General features: G+C 39.1%; 1 protein-coding gene across 14 annotated transcripts in view; it reads right to left on the reverse strand.

Annotated features, from left to right (window-relative positions):
- SATB1 (SATB homeobox 1) overlaps window positions 1–14,912 on the reverse strand; it is a 146,663-nt gene that overhangs the window by 62,716 nt on the left and 69,035 nt on the right. For 13 of the 14 annotated variants that reach the window (XM_060248760.1, XM_060248748.1, XM_060248754.1 and 10 more), the window contains 2 exons: window positions 12,645–12,756; window positions 10,397–10,851 (listed from right to left, as the gene is read on the reverse strand). In XM_060248760.1, the coding sequence (XP_060104743.1) occupies window positions 10,397–10,851; window positions 12,645–12,756 (567 nt within the window). The remainder of the gene's footprint in view (window positions 1–10,396; window positions 10,852–12,644; window positions 12,757–14,912) is intronic. The other variant, XM_060248753.1, reaches the window with a different exon arrangement.

Below are 14,912 nucleotides of genomic sequence, written 5' to 3' on the forward strand. Positions count from 1 at the left end.
CAGCCATTTACATTATAAATCTTGTAATACCACAAAACATAAACATTAATAGTATGTTTATGTCATAACTAACCATATTAAAAATTATTCCATTAATGCAGGTGGTGTTAAATTCTTATATTGGACTTTTGCCATACATGGAATACAGAGAGATGTGCTTAAATGTTCTTGAATTTGCTAGTTCAATAGCCCAATCTTTCCCCTTACAGCAGAAGTCAATTTAAACCACAGCCACATCACAAAAAATAAACAAATCTTTACAAGTCATGGCAAGTATACTTCATTAGTAATTGCTCAAAAATGTTCAATAAATATCAGCACTTTCAAAAGCTAATTATGAATTCTTTAAAACGGGAGATAAATTAAAGTGTCTGCCAATACACACTAAAACACAGCCTGTCTGGCCCCCAGTTTGTCTGCTCTTTGAACGTAATCACTGATTCAGATAGATTTTATCAGTCTTATGGAACTTCAAAGCTCTCAGAAGAAAAATGTGATTTGCTGAAACTTTCCCCCCAAATATGCAGAACATCCTCATATGCTATCTGTCTCCACTGCAATGGGCTGAAATCTCATATCCAGGTGGAAGATTATTTTCAAACTCCACCCGCAAGTTTGGAGCCCTGCCAAGTAAGTTATAAGCAGACACATTTATCTTTGTCGCTTATGAGCAAGAGGAGAGCTGTCATGATAGTGTAATAGCACCTTTTTACCTTTTACTCAAACAGTGATATGGGTAGTGTGCTTTTTCTTAAATTACACTACGAAGAATTATATGAACACAGTGGCAATTTCAGTTATACTTAAGCAGGCAAATTTCTCTCCACCACATAATTTACAGAGCTCAAATTCAATAAAACATTACAGGATGGTCCATTACTGTTATCAATTTTGAATAATCCATCTTCATTCTTCATTTTACTGGAAAATAAGCAGTGTGCCAATGAAAGTGGGAAAAGGGGAGGGGGAAAAGGAGGAAAAGAAAGAAAACCTAGGTGAGTGATCTATGTAAACCTGTGATGTGCGCTTAAAACTACTGAATGTAGAATGAAGAACCCTGAATGTAGTTCAGAATAGGGTTGCCAATCCCCAGTTGGGGACAGGGGATCCACCAGTTTGGAGGCCATCCCCCCCTTCAGAGTTATCAGAAAGCTGGAGGGGGGAGGGAATTATATGCTGGGGTCTCCATTATACCCTATGGAAATCAGTTCCATATGGTATATAATGGAAAATTGATTTGTGGGTATCAGAAGCTCTGGGGGGACCCTGTTTTTTGAGGTATCGGCACCAAGTTTTTAGCATAGCATCTGGTGTCTTCTCAAAATAGCCACCAAGTTTCAAAAAGATTAGACCACGGAATCCAAGTCTATGAGCTGCAAAAGAAGGTGCCCCTCCTCCAGTATTTCCAAATGGAGAAAAGGCATTTTAAAGGTCCGCAGTCCCTTTAAATGTGATGGTCAGAACTCTCTTTGGAGTTCAATCGCGTTTGTCACAACCTTACTCCTGGCTCCACCTGAAAATTCTCCTGGCTCAACGCCCAAAATCCCCAAATATTTTTTGAGTCAGACCTGGCAACCCTAGTTCAGAACTGGGTTTATATTTGCTAGCTCTGTCTTCAAAATTGTTTCAAGAACCAAATAAATCAGATTGCTGCCAAATAAATCAGACTAAATCAATCAACACACATAGACTTTTTTCTAGATGTGTCTGTGCTACTCCTTGAGAATTTGAAGTCCACATGGGTGAAGAACAGAATTACTCAAAACAAATTTGCATGTCTGGGAGTCCTAACTGGGGGTTACAGTTTAGCTAGCAATTCCTCCAGTATTCAGTTACACTGCTCAACAAAAAAAAAAGGGACTGGGACATTGATACACCCTTTTGTAATCTGTTAAAGCAGCCAGGTACTAAGAGATTTTTTGTGTCATTTCAGACACAAACTTCTTGGCTCCTGGATTTTTTAAAAAATATTTTTTATTCAAAGCTTCTTGTGTCCCATTTACAAAGTAGGGCTGAATGTTGCTGTTTTTAACTCCTGTCTTTCATATTCAGGAGTTCTTTGGGCTTCTGAATCCTGATAGTGTGATGTTAGAAATCTCTTCAGAAAGTGCTATTCCCACCCCAACACCACCCTTTTTGCAATAAGTTATATTCTGGCTCTCGCCCCCGCCCTTTGAATGTTCTAACTTTTGTGCTATAGTGCTAGATTTCAAATATTCCCCCCCAAAAGCGGAGACAAGGGGGAAATGCCAGAATTGAACATGCTGCAAACAAGGCAGGGGAGAAAACAGCACAGCTTGAAATGGGCAGTACACGTAAAAAAAATATATATGGTGTTTGAAACCTCTATTCCCAAGCAGCTTAAAATGACAATGTGAAAGGGCACTAGACTCTTTAACTAGGTATTCTCTTCCCAGTGACAAAAACTAGAAATGGAACTCTTCAACAGGGAGGGACACTGCCTTAGGATGTGATGCAAAGTTCAGCAGCTTTTCCAAGGACATCTCAGAAAAAGTACAGCGAATGTGAGCTGCAACTTGCTGAAAGTTCTTCTTACATACTCAAAAGCTAATTCCCCCCTTTACTGTATACTATTTACAAATAGATTGCAACTAATATGTATCAATTGCTTGAGATTTTAGGTATTTTTAAAGACTAATATATGTACAAGAAAATATGGGGAAAATGTAAATAATGCAAATGTATAAACACCTGGAATATAAGCAAGGTTGCCACACTTTCTGAACTGCCCAGGAAGTGCAGGATAGCTGGGACTTCCTTGTGTATCTGCAGCCAGGCTGCAGAAACAAAAGGAAGATCCCCCCAACCTGGTGCTTCCTGGACAGCCTGGGAGGCACAGGATTGCTGGGGCTTCCTTGTGCATCTGCAGCCAGGCTTCAGAAATACAAGGAATCTCTCTCTGCCCGCAGCACTTTCTGGATTGTCTGGGATGGCTGGGACTGCAGAAATACAAGGAATATATATTTTCTCCTGCCCCCCTGCTTCCTGGACTGCCTGGGAGACATGGGATGGCTGGACTTTCCTCCTGATTTTTCAAAAGCAGGACAAAAATCCCCCACACACAAACACCTCTCCGACTGTCAGATAGGTGCAGGTTGACTGGGTTTTCTTCCTGCTTTTGCAACCTCTACTGCAGAAGCAGGAAGAAGACCTCTTCCCACCCACAAACACACCTGCCATTTCATTGTATGAGACAAATGGCCTGGCCCAACAAGGTCTTATTTATATTACATCTGGCCAAGGCTTTTTTGGCAGAAAAAGCCCAGCAGGAACTCAATTGCATATTAGGCCACACCCCATGACATCACCATTGTATCACACAGGGCTTTTTGCAGAAAACCCCTCAGCAGGAACTCATTTGCACATTAGCCCACACCCCCTGATGCCAAGCCAGCCAGAACTGCGTTCCTGTGCGTTATTGCTAAAAATCCCCCTACATCTGGCCCTCACTAAAAATGTGTTCAACACCCCTGGTTTAATATGTAGAAATTGGCCACAAGAATATCGTAGCATAGAAATATTTACCTGGTAAATAATATCCTATTAAGCCTCTAATAAAATGATTGGACATTTTTCTCTAGGCCTGCTGGCAACACTAAATATAAAGAGGCAAATACACTTAGTAATAACCTCAATACCTATCGGACATTATCTCAATCATATTAGAGGCTGCATATATTTATAAACAAATTTCATATTCCCAATTTAAAGTTTTATATTTACAGCCACAAAGTATTATCAGCTTTTGCCTGTGTTTGATGCAGATGCATTTCAATTTTTTTTTTAAAAAACACACCTCAATATAAAATCTCTGAGAAAGAACACTTGCATTCTTTTCTTAAAGCACTGAATTGCTTATTACAAATAGGTTTTATATTAAACATCATATGAAATGTACTTTTTAACTAATAGGAGGGCATTAGAGAGAGGCTGGAGCAGAAGGAATGCTACTACTAGAACTTTTATTTATTTGTTCAGAGTCTGTTTGCAGTCACAAGCTCTGGGCAATCTTCTAGAACATTTAAAAATATGCATACCAAAACCATGGTCTGCTGCACTGGGAACAGTTTATGTAGCTATCCCAGAAGATACTGCCAATTCCCATTTTTGACAAGGAAGACACAGTCTAAACCAATAACTATAGCAGTCAAAGAGCAGCAAATAAGAATGAACACTAAGACCCCAATGTCACTGTAAAAGTTCAAGAGACAACGCTGACAGGATTGTTTCTAGTTTATTGATGCTATTTTAGCAGATATTATAGCATTGATAAAACTTTGCTTTCATAGTCTTCAAATATAGTTTGAACTCTGTGCAATATTCAACAATAATAATGTTAAGTTAAAAAAAAACCCTGTTAAACAACCTAACTATGCCTATTTTTCCTTGTGAAAGTTCCTGATTGCCTGAATCTCTCTAAATAATCTCCCCTAAGGAAGCAGCAGAGGTCTTGAGCCACTACCTGACTGCTGTGGTTAAATGGCCAAGAGTTAACAAATTAGGGTTGCCAGGTCCACGGGGGACTTGGGGCACATTCCTGGACAGTGCAGGAATGTTGTGCAATATCCCCAATGTGATGACATCATGCAGAAGCGATGTCATCATGTCAGGGATGTTGCATGACAATGCTCTGCTTTTTGGACAAAACTAGTACAAAATTGGAAAAAAGCCCCATGGTACAGAGTTGTACTGCAGTCCGAGCTCTCTGTTCACAACCTGAGTTCAATCCTGGCAGAAGCTGGGTTCAGGTAGCTGTCTCAAGGTTGACTCAGTCTTCCATCCTTCCGAGATCGGTAAAATGAGTACCCAGCTTGCTGGGAGGAAATTGTAGATGATTGGGGAAGGCAAAGACAAACCACCCCGTAAAAAGTCTGCCATGAAAATGTTGTGAAAGCAATGTCACCCCAGAGCTGGAAACAAGTGGTGATTGCAAGGGGACTACCTTTTCCTTTTTTTAGTGTAAAATTGCCCTCAAGCCACAGCGTTTTGCACAAAAAGCAGTGCAATGTCCCTGACATGACAACATTACCTCTGTACAATATCATTGCATCGGGGATGTCGCCATGTGGCATTGCTCTTTGGGGGTGGGGCAGAAGTCCCAAAAAGTAGGTGATCCCCCATCCCAGCCTGGGAAATGGGAAGTCTAGAACAAATTGAAACTGAAGTCTGATAAGATGGAGGTAATGCTTCATTTGGGAAGTCTGAGGTCTTGAAGAACATCATGCTTTTAATGGATTCAGCTGACTCAGTTAAAAACCACAGGATTATAGTTGACCGAGTGTTAGCATTTATGCAACCACGAAAAGTGTTTTCTTCCAATTTAGTTTAGTCTTGAAAACTACCTCCTACCTTGACTCAACTAATGTGTTCCCCAGGATTCATCCTATGGTCACACTGAGACTAGACTACTACATTGTACTCTATATAGGGGGTCTTTCTTAAAAATCAACTCAGAAACTCCAGTTACTGCAGAATGCTGCGGGCTCTGTTATTTTGAGGAATAAGATGAGCATACATATTTTATCCATTCTGCAATTGCTTCATTGTCTGCTTGTTTGTTACCAGATTCAATTCAATTCATCTTCTGGGCATAGAACAGGGGTCACTGGGGGGGGGGGGGTGCGTGTGTGAGGTGTTTGTGAATTTCCTGCATTGTGCAGGCGGTTGGACCCTGGAGGTACCTTCCAATTCTATGATTCTATGAAGGTGTTATCATGCACAAAGCTCTTCATACCTGCAGGAATGCCTCTCCTATGCCCCACCATGATAACTGGTCCTTCTACAGCTGCGAGCCTGCAAATAGGTGAGATATAAACTACCCATACAAGCACATTCTCTGTAGCAGCCTCAACCCTCCGGATTGATCCTGCCAGAGAAAGTCAGGAAGATCCCATGCTTCTGGCTTTCTACAAACTATTTTAATTTGAATTATTTAAAAATATGATTTTATAAAGGAAATAAGGCTACTAACAGAATAATTCAGGAAGACACTTCAATAAAAGGAACAGAATTGTTGACTGTACTACTAATACAAAGTACCTGTTGCATACTTTATGCTGCTCACTGTATTATATTTCTGCTTATGTAATGTCATTTCTTGCACTGTTTAACATATGTTTAATACTTATGCCTTGTTTCAGATATCTGCAACCCTAGTGCTATGACATTGTTTATTAGATGTTTCTTCATCCTAGTGATTTCACAGACATGCAATCCGCCTTGAGTCTCAGAGAGAAAGGCGGACTATAAATAAAAATAGCTTCAGTCACTACCATTATGCCACGTACAGAGTCATTGTACAAATTTATTTTCCAAAGGTTCAATTTAATTAAAGTTTAGCAGATGCAATATTACCAAAATTCTTCCTTCCGTTCCAAGGAAGAAGTCACAGAGCTGGAAATAATCCCAAGGGTTTTCAGTGAATTATTGTTTCAAGAACTTATCAAAGACATTGTCCAAAGCTTAGTTTGATGGACCAGGATGTTCTGCTTTAATTAATAAAAACCAGACCTTGACAAAGCAAAGATATTCCAAAATAAATAGAAAATTGACTTTTCCATAATGTTGTAGAAAGCTTTCCCAAGAATTAAAGGAAGGGGAAAGTAGGTATAAAAGTTACTAAAAAGAGGTTTTCTTATTTTTGTTTTAAAATGTAAACTGCCTAGAGCATCTGCATTGAATGGTGCTGGAAATTAGACAGTGGAATAAGTGGTTAAACCAAACAGTGTACTTTTGGTATGATATGATCTCACACCAGTATTATTCCAGAAGTCACAAGGATACTGGCTATGGTAATTGCTCAGTTGTGCATTAGTAAATAAATGTGCAATCAACTACAACATGGAGTGATTACAGCATAAATTGGCTGTGAATTAGCAGCTTATATATGAAACCATCACAAACAGGGAAACTGTATTTACAAATGGATAAAAGGTCAACCCTCAAAAACAGACTATCAAAACATTTTTCCTTTTTTTCTCCTATTTATCCTTACAACATTTTCGTTCAAATATGCATTTGATAACTTGGAGTATTTCCATATTCTTAAATATATATTTTAGTTTTCTAGATATGTTTAACTCATCTGAAGATTTCTTTGCAAATTAAGAATTACTACCTGGGAATATATTTGCCTTAAATGAACCTCTAATTTCTTCCTGGATTATTTTTTAAATCTCACATGCTAGTGTTATAGGGCTACAGAGATGGATTAAAAAAAAGTTGCCATGCTTTCCAAAGAAGTGGGATATATATATTTGCATGCTTTGGCAGAATTTCCAGAGAAAGATTATGGTTTGAAATGGGATAGTAGATTGGATCTTTGTTGAAGTTGAAAATATTATCAGAGATATTGGGCACAGAATTTTATGGTGCTTAATTTTTCCATGGAAAAATTTCCATTTCTGAATATTCATAAAATTAATATCACAGTGTCATTCTCAGTACAATAATCAGACAAGTTTAGAAATGTCAGGCTGGTAATTATTTATATGGGGAAGGGATATAGAACTAACAAGTAAAGCAAATGATAAAGTGCCACAGTGACCTCTGTGGACTAGAGTTAAATCCTTGAAAAAGGTGACTGGACAGCCACTTTTATGACAGATTGCGTATAGTTCTTTGAGTGTGCTAAAATTAGTGTGTCAACAGTTTGCAATGCATTTGGATTTTTCCTTTAATTTAAGCAATACAAGAGAAGTACATGTTGTGCAGTCTTTAAAATTTTAAAGTATTTTTCTAATACAATTTCTGTATAAGTCTTAAAACATGATGCTTTCCCCTAAATATTTCAGTTCTAGTTGCTAATGGGACATGAGTACGTTAAAATTTGTTTACTAAAAAATCAGATAAATGCTCGATTCAGGACACTAGGTAATTTTTAAAGGAAGTTTTACAATTCTATTTTTTTCTGGGGAAAGCCATCCTACTTTTATAAGATGGAGTTTTTTATTACGTGATTTAAATAATGGGTAATGGGCTTTGGCTGGGTACAGACAGGCAGCTCTGTGCAACTGGGAGGCATCTCAAATTGTGATGGCCCAAAATGGAGTGGACAAATCCTGTTCACACACTCCCATGCAAGGTGTCTGTATATCATGTTGGGGGCACTTTGCCGCATTCACACGATTGTTGTGCATGATCCCCTTATTGCAGTTTGGGTTTCTTTTCTTCCCTTACATTTTTTTTAGTGGCCATGTGCTTATGCGCTCTGTGGCAGTGTTTTTTTTTTTTTTAAAAGAATACTTGTGAGCACCCAGATTGGCGGATTCACACCACTAATCCATCTTGCTTGCACGCTCCTGTGGTCAGACAGCAGGAAATGCAGGAGGGGTGCAGCAGATTTTGCTACTACTTCCCCACTGGTTGCTACTTGATCCATCTCAGAGACATTGGAGGACAGTCTGAGTGCAAGAGAGGAATGGGCGGCAGATGTGCTTGTCTGATCTTGACTTTTTAATCTACCTGGGGGAAGTACCTATGCCAGCTCATATTGGTCATCTGAATCTAGCCTTTGTTGTCTTTTTGCAAAATTTCCATGATCCTCCATTTCTATTTTTTAAAATTGGCAATTATAGAAATGTTTGTATCGTGCTTTGATTCCATTCTGTTATGCAGTTTTTATGCAGCATTTGCTTTGGTGAGAAATTGTGTAAGATCAATCCATTACCAAAGCTCTGCCTTTAAAGCATACCTCAACCATTTTTTTTGTATTCAATTTTTTTTTGTATTCTACCTCCTACACATATCTGTTATCTTCCGGAAGCCAGTTAAAAGGCATTCATTCTGGCCAGATTAAATGTTTGCTCCTCAGCCATTATGAGGAGTAGGTTTACATGTTTACCTTATTCAGAATGAATCTGTCCCTGTCTCTTACCTAAAACCATCATGAGCATATATCCTTCTGGAGTGTCCTTTGTATGCTAATCTCAGGATGCATTATATTTCACCATGTTTGCAAGCTCATTCTGATGTACACTCCAGTGACCTAGTCACCTTTTTAACTTGCTGACAGGAATCCAAAACGAACTCTTGCAGTTGTGATTTTTTTAAACTTCTTTTGTTTATTGCAGGGGTGGCCAAACTGTGTCTTGGGAGCCATGTGTGGCACTTTCACACATATTATATGGCTCTTGAAGCCCCCTCTGCCCCATTGATAAGGCTGCCAGATCCAGGCTGGAAAGCTCCTACAGATTGGGGATGGAGCCTGGGTAGGACAGGGTCCTCTGTTGGGTACAATGCCATGGACTCCAGCCTCCAAAGCATCCATTTTCTCCAGGGGAGCTGATCTCAGTAGTTTGGAGACGAGCTGTAATTCCAGGGGATCTCCAGGTCTTACTTGGAGGCTGGCATCCCTCCCTGTCAGTCATCTTGGAAAAGGCATTTTTCTCTTTAAATTCCTTCTCCAAGCCAACCCAGCTGGCTTGGGGGGCTTGGAGGACATATTTAAAGTTAAAGCTGCTTTCTTACCACCTCTGGAGCTGCTGGCCAGAGCAAGTCCAGCCATGTTCATGTCTTGCAGCTCTCAAACATCTGACATTTATTCTATGTGGCTTAGTTAAACAAGTTTGGCCAACTCTGGTCTATTGGGTAGTAAATGATCAACAACAACTATTCACGGTTCAAGATCAATGTATCATAGAGCTTTTACTGGATAAAAGGAAAACAATTATGCAGTTCTGGTGGTACCTTACCATATTCAGACATTCTGTGGTATACCAGGGGAGTACTCAGGGATACACAAGGCAGAGGAAGAGGAGTCAAGCCACTCATCATCATTAAGTTCATATACACGAGCCAAAATATTTGCAATGCTTGTGTATTTCAAGTTTAAATGGCACACACAAATAGGTCACCGGCTGCAACATGCTGAATGGATCCTTATCAGTATTGATTCATTGGAAGAGAGTGCCACTTTCTCATCACATCTTTTGTTTTTTAATGGATTACATAATACATCCTCCTCATTTTAAGTGCATGGTAAATTTCAAATCCAACTATTAGGGTTGCATGTTGTGAACAGGAGAATCTTATTTAACTACTTGCTTCTCCAAACAATGATTAGTAGACCATAAAATTATAACAGAAGAAATAGCTAACTGTATTCAACACTACCTAGATTACATTTAAGTAATTATGGTTGGAACCACAGCCAAAATGACTACCAGTTTTGTATCATGGGTTGGTTATCCATGACAAGTTCAACAGTGTCATCTTAAGCAGAGTTACACCTTCCTAAATCTATTGAAGGCAATGGGCTCCTAGGGGTGTAATTCTACATACGATTGCACTCTGTCTAATTTAGTGCAAGTAAGAGAATAATGAACAGGAGGGGATATGGAAAAATTTATCTTGCTGTTTAAAAGAAAAGGCTAACCTGAGTTCTGTTAAATGCCACACGTGCAAAAACTGCCTGCGAGATTCCTGCTCGTTTCAATTCATCACGCACCCACTGGTAGATTTCGGAAGACACCTCTGTGTTAGTTGAGACCTGCTGCTCCAACGGCTTGTTCATGGATCTGCTGACAGGAGGAGGATGGTTCAAGTACTGTTGATTTAAGGACTGTTGGGCTAGAAGTCTGTTCACTGCATACTGCTGGTTCAGCAACTGAGCCATGACCAGCTGTTGATTCACCAACTGAGGACTGATGGGAGTAGATACAAGTCCAGGGTGCAGGTTTGGAAGTGGGGTCCGAACAGATGGTTGACTGCTATGAGAAAGCTGAACAGGTGATGGAGGCTGTTCAGCTGTGTTCCCTGGGACTGGTTGGTGACCAAAGTTGACGTGGTTGGCACCTTGTTGGGATAGTTCTGAAAGGCTATCCATTTCAGCTACAGAGGAAGAATGAGAGATATTATTCACTTGGATGAAATACTTTGCACGTAAATTTAAGGTAGTTAGTTGTCTTCATGGACTCTTATTCCCTTATTCTCTATTTTGTCATAAAAGATGTAGTAACACTTCATCATTTTGCACTGAAATATCAGCCCACCTAAATGTTTTGTACAGAAATTTCATTTAGGGAAAACTGATTTTTGAAAATTCTTTCTTTACAAAGCAGACTACATCACTGCACTTGGCACCAATAACCTAAAAACCAACTTATGATCACTCACATCTCATATCCTAAAACACTGGACACAGGTCATTCTTATAGTGCCTTGAGTGAGAAATCCATCTAAACATTTCAACTTGTCTTGAAATACTGCCTGTTAACTATTATAAAGATTTTTAATGATTACAAGTATAGAATTTTGAAGTAGCAGAATTGTTATTATTGGTCAAATATTAACTTTTGGCTGAATTCCAACTAGTTCAATTCATTTAATATTTTATTTTGCTAGGCAAAATAAAAGTAATTTCCCTCCATTTACAAACAGTATTTGGAAAAGTACATGGCATACTATTATTAAAAGTACAGTCAGTGTTAATAAAACCCATGGCTACACAAAGAAATGCACTTTTTAATAGCACAACTAATATGAGTAAAATTCTACAATAGTCTCTCAAGAGCTTTGGCAAACTCACCATGAACATCTGGTCTTGGGAATAAGTGGCAAAGAAGAAACTATTTAGAGATCTGAACTTACTTGAAACCCTAACTAGAACATTGCTTGATTTCCTTGTCACAAGTTCTTTAAATCCTGATCAAAACTCAAAAACTCGACTGTTTCCTTTAGGCATTGAAACACAAAGTCGTTTCTATATATTAAACTGTTTCTCATACACTGGTTCATACACACTTGTAGAGTATCCAACCATAGAATTAGTTAAACTGTTTACATAGATCCTCCTTTCTCAGTGAAATAAAAAGGAATATGTGGATAAATGCTAGTTACAATCAGGCTACAAACTAGCTTCCAGAGCTAGCAACCATTCTTGCTATGCCAAGGTGCTGGACTGCAGCATTCTATGATCACAGTAATGGTTACTATGTGTAGTAGACTTGGCCACACACTTTCATTCTCACAGATTTCACTGTTACATAGTCAGAAAGGGATGACTGTAAATAAGTTTCAGAGAGGACTGAGATTTTATATCCATCCACATGCAGATGAATGTATGTACCAGCTCTATTGTAAAAATTGTATCCAAAGGATAAGAAAGGTCTATACGTCATTTAATCTGTGAGAACTATTTCACACAATCAAGCCATCACTTAACATTGCAGTCATCAAGTACAGAATGCATGTGTGAGCTCGCCGTAATTTTGCCACCCATTCTCACAGAGCATTCAGATTCCTGGCTACCAAATTGATCTATTTATCTACACTTCAGGTAACTAAACCTGTTGGATCAAATGCTGCAAAATTTTAAACTAAAATTCAAATAAAAATAAAAATATTTTACCTAAGAACAGAAAACTAGGAATTCCAAATAACTCATATTGATAAACATTACATTTTTAAAAGCCAGGCATCTGCAACATTTAAGCATTGATGTGCCTTCTTTTCTCCTCCCTTGATACAGTCTGCAAAACTGTTAAAGAATCTAACTTCAAAAAAAAATGTACAGCTATTTCATCAGACTAAGACAGGGCTGCATTTTCAGAGTCCAGAGTTTAAAGCTTTGGTACAGAAAAAGATATAGTCACCATAGTTCAGCTCTTAATCTTTTTGCTTACCCATCATATCTTTTGCCTTCTTGAAATGTTTATACCACCTTCCAAATTCCTGACATTTTGCTGCTGAGACATTTGCATAGTAAGTGCTGTTCACAATGGAAGAAATCATACTCTGGAAAAGGAAGGGGGGGAAATAATCTGTATTACAAAGTAGTTAACAAAAGCAGTTTTTACATTGTTTGATAGCTAATATTTTTAGTCTCAACACTATACTAAGTTTGTAGTTCTTTAGATTTTAGGCACTGTGCTACTATATTTGACAGAAATATTAAGCATAGCATCCCTGGGAAAAATTACCAGAGTTATTGCTGAATGGTATGAAATAGCCTGTCACATTTCATGGGCCATTACACACACAGGTATAAGAAGACATCCACTCCATGAGGGGTCAGGTCACTTCTTTCACCTAATGACCTGCTTCCTGGGCAACTAGGCTAAAAGCAGCAGTCATGCAGCAGTTTGGCAGGGGGTGGCAAAGGAAGAATGCTTGGATGCCCATCACCTTACCTCAAATTATTTCAATTTCATCTACAACCGGAGATGGGCGCCAGCACAACTAAAAGATGTGAATATTAACTAATACAATAACTGGCTACATTTCCCCCCAAACAATAATTGCTCTATAGCTACCATATTAACAATAATATGTCTTTTAGTTTTATGATCAGTTAATACCTGAATGCATGTTACTCCTACCAGCACCAATTTCAGGCCCTGGGCAGACAGTTCCCAGGGTACCTTTCCCTTCCTCTGCTCAGGACATCCTCTTACACTCTCCTTCTTTCCCACACATCCACATGTCTCCCACTTCCCTCAGTGTCCTTCCTCTGCTTGCTTGTGAGCCGTCCCATTGCAGCCACCAGCATTGCCTGCAGCCCTTTCCCCAGTCACACTAGCAATGCAAGTATCTTAAAGCATAAGTAATGGAGCACCTGCCAGAATCCCTGGGCCCTGGCAGCTGCCTCACCCCAGGTTATGCTGACACTGGCCCTGACTCCTGTTTTTGGTTTTCATAATTACAAAGAAAAGATTCCTTCCAGCAGAAACATAAGAGGTGCCCTGTTGGATCAGACTACTGGTACAGTATCCTATTTAACATAATGGTCAGTCAGCTGCCCTGGAGGACCAACAAATAGGAAGTAGAGGCCTGCCCCCAATCGTGCCTCTTAGCATTGGTATTCAGAGCTTTACTGTCTCTCAGGGCTTTTTTTGAGCAGGAATGCACAGGAACCCAGTTCCAGCTGGCATGGTGTCAGTGGGTATGGTCTAATAAGCAGATGAGCTCCTGCTGGGCTTTTCCTGTGTGAAACAATGGTGATGTCAGGGGTGTAGCCTAATATGCAAATAAGTTCCTGCATGGCTTTTTCTATATAAAAAACCCATGCTGTCTCTGAATGGAAAAGTTTCTTTTAATCATCATGACAAGTAGTCACTGATGGAACTATCCTCCATGAATCTATCTAATCCCATCTATCCTTGTGCCTATGTCTACATCCGCTGGCAGTGATGTCCACAATTTACATGTTGAGGAAAGAAATACTTCTTGCTTGCCCTAAATCCATTGTCTATCAACTTCACTGGGTGACACCAAGCTTTTTAACAAAAACAAATAAGAAAATGAGCATTCTGTGGGACTGTATGATGGCAGATGGCTGTAAACTTTCTATTGCTTTGTTGAGTGAACTTTATGGCATTATATCCCACTGAGGTTCTTCCCTCCCCAAAGCCTGCACTCCTAAGGCACCTCTCCCCCAAATCTTCAAGAATTTCCTAACCTGCGGTTGGTAGCTCTAGCTTCAAGCTATGGTTTCTCTATTCATTTATTTTCTTAATGATGTGTATACCTATTAAGAGTTTAAAAATGCATAAGACGGCAGAACTAGCATAAAATACAGCATGTTGCAGTGTCTGAGATTATAAATACACAAGAAAGCAGAACTAGCATAAAATACAGCATGTTGCAATGTCTGAGATTAGTTCTTTTAGGAAATCATGACAGCTTCTGCCCTTTCAGAGACACAAAAACTTTTGACAAGTTTGACAATTTATTTGAAACTGAATACATTTAGCTCTATGCTGGAATACCTCCTGCAAGGTTACTTGAGTTTGAACACATCTCTAAGATCCAAAAGTACCCATTTATACATGCACAGTACTTTTAGTTTTTTTTCTCAGAGCTTGATGAAGATATGATCTGAAATGGTGCCACCTTTGCAAAAGCCCTGCTACTCTGGGATGGTACCATCTGCCATAGCCAGAGCTTTCTTT

Source organism: Heteronotia binoei, chromosome 10, assembly GCF_032191835.1.
Source record: "Heteronotia binoei isolate CCM8104 ecotype False Entrance Well chromosome 10, APGP_CSIRO_Hbin_v1, whole genome shotgun sequence".
NCBI classification, from domain to species: Eukaryota; Metazoa; Chordata; class Lepidosauria; order Squamata; family Gekkonidae; genus Heteronotia; species Heteronotia binoei.